The sequence below is a fragment of the Halyomorpha halys genome, unplaced genomic scaffold (assembly GCF_000696795.3).
Source record: "Halyomorpha halys isolate HHAL.00 unplaced genomic scaffold, Hhal_1.1 Scaffold7.1, whole genome shotgun sequence".
Classification (NCBI taxonomy): Eukaryota; Metazoa; Arthropoda; class Insecta; order Hemiptera; family Pentatomidae; genus Halyomorpha; species Halyomorpha halys.
In genome coordinates, this window is record NW_027110368.1 from 517,877 (window position 1) to 525,406 (window position 7,530).

At 32.2% G+C, this 7,530-nt stretch overlaps 1 protein-coding gene across 2 annotated transcripts in view; it reads right to left on the bottom strand.

Annotated features, from left to right (window-relative positions):
• The window catches only part of LOC106677088 (glyoxylate reductase/hydroxypyruvate reductase), a gene marked incomplete in the record, with an annotated part of 21,517 nt that extends 14,275 nt beyond the window's left edge, over positions 1 to 7,242 (bottom strand). The window contains 7 exon segments of one of the 2 annotated variants that reach the window (XM_067048519.1): positions 2,739 to 2,902; positions 4,258 to 4,447; positions 4,703 to 4,836; positions 5,243 to 5,429; positions 6,006 to 6,276; positions 6,533 to 6,713; positions 6,984 to 7,242. In XM_067048519.1, the coding sequence (XP_066904620.1) occupies positions 2,739 to 2,902; positions 4,258 to 4,447; positions 4,703 to 4,836; positions 5,243 to 5,427 (673 nt within the window). 2 annotated transcript variants of the gene reach the window in all.
• Positions 7,243 to 7,530: the final 288 nt, after the last annotated feature.

Below are 7,530 nucleotides of genomic sequence, written 5' to 3' on the forward strand. Positions count from 1 at the left end.
TGTATGAAGTATGCCCTCAACTGAATTGCCGGACACACTCCATTTTTGGTTTGCTGGTTGGGTTGAAGTGGACTGTATAAATGAAAAATGAACATGGTTAAATAAAAAATAAAATTCTATTGTTTAAGTTACAATTGGTGTAGTGGGTGGCCGAAAGAAAACATTTATGATTAAATGGTTAGTAAATTTTGAATGATAGGGCTATGGAAATTGTAGATATAAAATTGAGGTGGTTGATGATGATTGCCAAGTGGTGGTGCATGTTAATTATTGTTAGGTGGACTTACTCCATGTTTCTTACTTCCCTCTGCATCTTTAAGCCCTCTCCTCTCTACTGCTGAGGACAACTCCAAAGAGTTCTACACACCCATGGTAGATTTCTGATCTGAGAGACAAGAAATAATGAACTGCTTCTTAAGACAAGATGGCTCACACACCCTTTAGTCTGGGTAGCTTCTCTTCACCGAGAGCACTGGAGGAGGTGAGATTCGGCTGTTGGCCACCTGGGGCGCCACTATATCCTGTAGGCCATTATGCCATGATGTTTGTTGGTGCCCCCTCCAATTCAACCTTTCGGTTGCCGTAGGTTAACCGGAACAGTAGTGCTTGTCTTGTCCTTACAATAATAATTTATAATTGATTTCACTGTTCTATAGGAAAAAGGTCGAACAGGCTGGTTCTCTGCACAACTGAGCTTAGCCAACTTGTAAGCTTGTTAATTGCCATATATACCAACATGGCCTGGTATCCACTGCAGAACTATAATCCTTCCTTTGGGAGTCACTGAAGATTACAGTGTTGTCATCACTTTCCATAGTGGCTTCTATTGCAAAGCAAATAGCCTACATTTCTCTATCATAATTTTTATACCCAGCTCCAACAGGAAATAACAGTTGAAAGTTGTTTGAGTATACACCCGCTCCAGCTTCTTTGTTAACACCGGAGGCAGACAAATCGGTACAAATGTGTAACCATTTCTCTATGGGTTACAAGTCATAAATTGTATTTAGTGCAGCAGCTCTAAGCTCAAGTTCAGGGCAATCTTTCTTAATCTGACCACATGCCAGTGTGAGTTGCCTATAGACTTCAGCAGAATCATGCTTTGGCATGTGAGAGATACTTATATTCTCCCTTTACTCAGTTGGTAGGTCTATCTGATGAAGCATTTCCTCAGCTTTTGAAAGAAAAGTCCGATGGGACTTCAGTCGTTCATTCGCTTTACTGTTATAGACTGTCTGTACCAGCACTTCCTCATTTTTAGGTTGCCCAGTGCAACATCCAGTTCCAATCCTGCAAAGGGTGAACAGAAAAGCATGCTATTATCTAAATTTAAGCAACCTGGATCCTCTAATAAATCTTGGTTTTTAATCCTTTATGAGAGAATAAAATTACTGGTCTTATAATAGTTCTTGCAAAAAACTTCAGCTAATAGCATCATTTTCTTTCCGTTTATCCCCGAAATAAAACCGTGAGCTTTCTTTCCATGCTTCCTAAAGTCTATCTCCTTCTGAAAAATAGATAAAATCTTCAACTACAACCACAGCCTGATTAATTGTTTTATAACCCCAAATCCATGAGTGTGCATTAACGTCTCCCATCAGTAATGAATGGTCATTTCAACCATCATCTCTCCCAGAAGATTTTCAAGAGGCAGCTTATTTCCTGGAGGGCTAAAGATGAAATAGATTTTCCTCATGCATATCCCACTCCATAGTTTGGCATGCATCACCTCAGACTTTTCTATTGCTGTCAAAGTCGTCACAAATCATAATTAGTAAGTAAAGTCATAATTGTATCAATTTTAGGGACTAGATGATTTTTTACATAAACTACCGTTCCTGAGGACACTTGATGTTCAATTTCTAATAATGAAATTTGTTAATAGAAAGTTTAAAATAAATTTGCTTACTTTTAAAACCATGTTTTATTCTGGAAATTGAAGTTTTTAAAATTTATTTTTAGGTATAAATTGAAAATAATTTATATCTAAAAATAAATGGAATGAATCAACTATCATGAAATCCAAATAGTCGAGAATAAGAAAGACAAAATCAAAACGCAGAGCCTCCAACACTTTTGACTATCTGTCAGTGGTTTCAAAGATGTACTAAGTTATGAGGGTGAATTGCAAAAAAAAAATTGTTTAGGTTTCTACTTTTTTTCAAATTTAGTAACATTTTATTTAATTTAGAATAATAAAATTATCTGACTAAGTCCTCTGTTTAATATTTTCAAAAATGAACCTTTGAAATCGAACTTTATGTTTCCAAGATATGCAGAATACAAAAATAAAATTTAAAATATCATGCACTGATGGCTTTCCTCTGAGACTAGTGGGCTGCCTTTTTTTAGGTTTGCCACTAGCCACAGATCACTCGATGATCCTCGGAACACAGCATTAGCACCTACTATTTTGAAAAAAATAACAGATGCTAATGTTATGTAGTTTGTACTCTTAAATATGACAGTACTTGGACAAAGCAAGTGAAGCATGTCAGACCACCTAGGTCTCACGACTCCCAGATAGATTTCTGGCTCATCGTTAAAGCAAGAGGCTATACCAAGCAGAAGATTTATTTTCCTTTCTATTATAACTTGGACTGAGAATCTTTACCTCAGTTTAATCATATTTTATAATATCATATGGATTAGTATATTTTCATAACAGTTTCTGAATCCTGCTTTGAAACCAAGGGAATTTTTACTGGAAAACAACAGGAAGTATTTAGAGAACATACCTTCTTTTTTCTTCCTTCCAGAATAGAGTAAACGGCGAACTCTGAATGTCAATAATTTTCTTGCAACTGACTGCCCAATTCTACCAAAGCCAAATATTCCCACAGTACTGCCTTCCAAACCAGGGCCACATAACCAAAGGGGTGACCATGATGTCCATTCTCCACTGTAAAGGTAAATAATAATAATTCTTAAACACAATCAAGTAGTGATTAATAAATTTCTCTATTTATAAAGATATGAATCAGATATATCACAGAAACATTTTTAATGGTGTTTTTCCTAGTACCAGTAACTGCTTTGTACGGAATACATTATTGAGAAATGAAAGTATAACATCATTACTTATTTATTTTTTTTTAGATGAGTCAGAATATATAATTTATCAATAGTAGGCAATAAAAGCCTTGTAACTCCTAAGATATGGTCGTGTTATGATGTTTTCAATGTATATATATATTTGTAGATTGGTTAGCTATTAGATAAGGGGGAGATTTTAAAATTCTTCAAAACATATTATAATGCACTCACTATATAAGGCATGTAGCTTCAAAACCAGCTCCATCCAAATATATCAAATTTTCAGGAGAGCGAAAAACTTCCCATTGACATGTTGATCAGTTTTTTGTTTTTGACATGTTAAATTTTTGTTATTTGTATTGAAAGAAGTAACTTCCATGTTTATTTCAAGATAGTTTCACTACTTAAGTAATTTTAGGTTTCTGGGAATTAGAATTTTGGATGGAGCTGTTTTTGGAGCAAACTGGGTGATTGACCACCATTTTCAATGCAGTACAATGAATAATATTATTGGAAAAAATTATAAATATAGTTTTAATTAGTAATAAAAAGACATAATTTTTTCTTTTTTTCCTTGGTGAAATTTTAAGAGAAAAGGTAACACATGATAGAGTAGAAAAAACAAGGTCAGCTCATGGCGATTTTAATTGAAAAATGAACAAACTTGAAAAAACTTTTTAAAAAAACCATTAAACAAAAAATGAAACAATAATTATTGTTCAGGAAATCATATCTACGCGTTTCCATTCTCGTCTTCATCAAGCTTGTTATGACAACAGCAACTACATTTTTATAATATTCAAGGGAATCCATGCTACTCCTATTGGGTCCAAAATGTTTCTTCAAAAGATTGCCAAAACCTGATAATGTGAGCAAGTGAAATCTACCATGATTAAAATAACATATCACAGTAACTCAAGCGACCAGGGAAGGAAGCTTGGATGGAGCTGGTTTTGCAACAAACACGCCACTTTGAATGAATGGAGAGGGAGCTGGTTTTACTCCTTACTACTTGGCAGTATGATATAATGTACCAAGAACACGAGGAACATAAAAAAAAAGGCATTTCAGAAAAATGTGGATGGAGCTGGTTTTCAAGCTACATGCCTTGTATATTCTCATCTTGCCTTGGGCAACAATAAATAATATTCATATCTGTTTATTAGTATTAATATAATTTATGACCGCAGGTACCTCTGATATTAAAATATTATTCCTTACCACCTCAGAGCTTTGTTTGCCACAAATAGACGCCTTGAAGTAGCTAATAATAGACCAATAGTTAGTTCCGCAGTTGCTTCTGTAAGTACATCAGGTGTATAACCTATCCTTATTTTTTCTTCTTTCGCAGCTACCAAGTTGATATGATCCAGCCCAACAGACATAGTTGAAACAACTTTAAAATTTTTACCTGAACATAAAAAGAAAATCGAGTCTGTAACACCCCAACCATCTGTGAGCTTAAAAAATGATTTTTAATATAATTTTTTTTTTATATTCTTTAAAAAATTTCAAATTTTATAAGAACTGAATTAGGGTTAGCAACTTAACATCTAGTGTTATTGGTTTTAAAGTCAAATTTACAGGTTTAGTTTTTAATACAATTTTGTTAACAAAACTTTAAATTTTGTAAAAAATAAAGTTACACAATCTAAAAAATATATACCTGCTGATTTCAACAGCTCATTGTCGATTTTATCACTAAGTGAAATGTACAAAGCATCTTTTACTTTTATTTGTTTTACTAATTCATCTCTTGGCAATGGTCCTTTTTTAAGAGGCCAAATTTCAAGATTACATCTGCAAATTATAGCAATATAGGTCAACCAAATGATTAACAAAAAGTTATCTATGTAAATAACTAATTGGAGGTACACTGAACATCTTAACTACACTATAGGTTATAGTAAAAAAAGTGATTTAAATCCATTATGAATCACTTTATGAGTAAGTTAAAGTAAATTTAAAAATAAGAACCTAGGATGTAATAAATTTCCATGTTATAACAGCTTGCCAGAAAGCATGAACTCGAATGATAAATCAACAAAGAGAAAGAGATAATTAATATTTATAATATATATATTTATAATACAATCTGTAATACTGTGCAAAATAATATTTAGATTTTAATAAATCATACTCCAAGTTCAAAAAATATTTTAAAACACATTAAGCTATTATTAGGGATGAACAAAAAATACTTTGCCTTTCTTTTAGTAAATTCATTCCTTCAGGGGGGAAATCATCTCTAGTAACAAAAACTTCTGGTTTTGATTTCCCAGACATTGTCCTATTTGAAGCAACAATAATTTTTTGAAGAGTATGATCTCTTTGGTGATATAATAATGGTAAATGACGCCCAAAACGATGAGACCGAAATCCAAAAATCATGTCTAGAAAAACAAAATAAGTTTAATATAAGAGCAAAATTAATGGTACATCAACATGCAAATAATAAAATATAAGAATCAAAATGAAATAGTAAAAGGTGAGTTGGGGTGAGTGCATATATAGGGATTTGTCTACAATTTGCTTTGTTTGGAGAGATATCACCAACATTATTCTGAACTATGTCCACCTTATTTACTTCAAATTACCTTAGATGGTACCTCTCATAACAAAATAAATTTGAAAACATTTATACACTTGCCCCAACTTATCTAACATCAATTTTTTTTTTTTAGAGATAATGTGTTAGAAATGTACAATAAAAAAAAAACTATAATTTAAAATTAACACTCTGAGGGTCTCTACAGATCAGTGAGATCCATCTGATAAAAACAATTAACTCGTATACAATAACAACAAATGTCACGTTAAAGCAATAGAAAGAGAATTTTATAGATAAAAAGAATAAATTTCTTGGTAAAATGATTATAAGGTAGATATTTGATGTTCTAGAAAATTTCTGCACGGTTTGAGATAAAGTCAAGTTATGCCATCTCACTGATTGGTTCTTAGTAAGTTACCTCCAAAGCTCCTTGGTGACACAACATTTCCATTTCCTAGATAGACTTTCTGAGAATGAACTTCCTTTCCCCTCCATCAGTAAAATCTGATTCAGAGTCACTTAGTTCCAAGTTTAAGGTCTTCTTCTGGAACTTCAATTTGTTTCAGAAGTATTAGTGTCATCATCCTCATTATCTAAGTCAAACATAGGTCATCTTCCTCCATTTAAAGTACAAGAAGTTGGTACTAACATCATGACTGCTGCCCAATAGCATTTTGTTGATCAGCAAACTAAACTCAGGATTATTAGTATTTTTTTTTACATTTTGTTTAACATATAAAAGAAAAGTCGATATATTATAGAAATTAACTCGGATTGAAGATTAGGAGAATGTAAGGAAGACAGTAGGAAAAAAGTAACAAAAAATATACCATCAAATGTCGCAGGGCAAATAATTTTATAACCAAATATTTTACAGCAAGAATCATTGTAAAGACATATAATAATGCAAGAAGAAAAAATCAATCAGAGTAAAACGATACTTACAAATTAGGTTTTTAGGGATCTTATAGATCTAACATTACGTTTCGGTACACAAGAGGAGTGACATCACTACTGGAATGTGAAACTCCAAATACAGAGAAAGTGTGGAGGGATCCTCTCCTCTCAAATAGTTTAAATTCACAATAAAATGACTGATCAGTGGTTCTCTCAACTCAGGTACGACCTTCAGAGTGTTAAAGAAATAAAAATATAATGATGCAAAAAATAATAAAATAAATGACAGGAAGTCTAAATGATATTTTAATTTTTAGTAAGTCAATTACTATAATTATCTCTAGGAGACACCTAAAAAGCCAAGATTTAATTAAAATAATAGAGACAGGAAAACTTAATAATTAATAAATTCCAAACTGTAATGAGCAAATAATTGTTATTTATATGTAGATTTTATACCTGTTTCATGTTAATCTCATGATTAGGTCAGACTACATACCTGCTTAGCACCAGTAATCATGTTCAACCAACTATTTCTAATTTAAAAAACGTTAAAATTAAATTTGGCCTTGACAAAAAAGATAATTTTTTTGTTTTTCCCAAACATCACATTCTTTCAATTACTAGGAGTCATTTGTGAAAGAGACGTTATCATTTATAAACACTTCTACATGAAGCTACCAGATTATACCTTTTCTATGGTATCTAGAAAAACGAAAGTTGAACCTCAATGGAGGAATCTGTTAAAAAACAAATTTAAATTATTAAATAACTAACTATGAGATGAAGGTCAGGAAGAAAGATAGAGAAAATAAATATAAGCTCTCTATTATTTAATGTTTTCTGACATTTCATTCCCAGGAAAGGACCTGTTTTGCTTGCTGCTGACAGGGGTTGTTTTGCTACTCGACGCTACTAAACCTGCCAAAATCGGAAAAAAAAATTGAACGATCGTCAAATATTTTGGGAATTTTTTAGAATCTTCTCCTTTAAATCTCTCAAAAATAATATATTTCAATGGACTTGAGTACTCTTCAGTATACTCT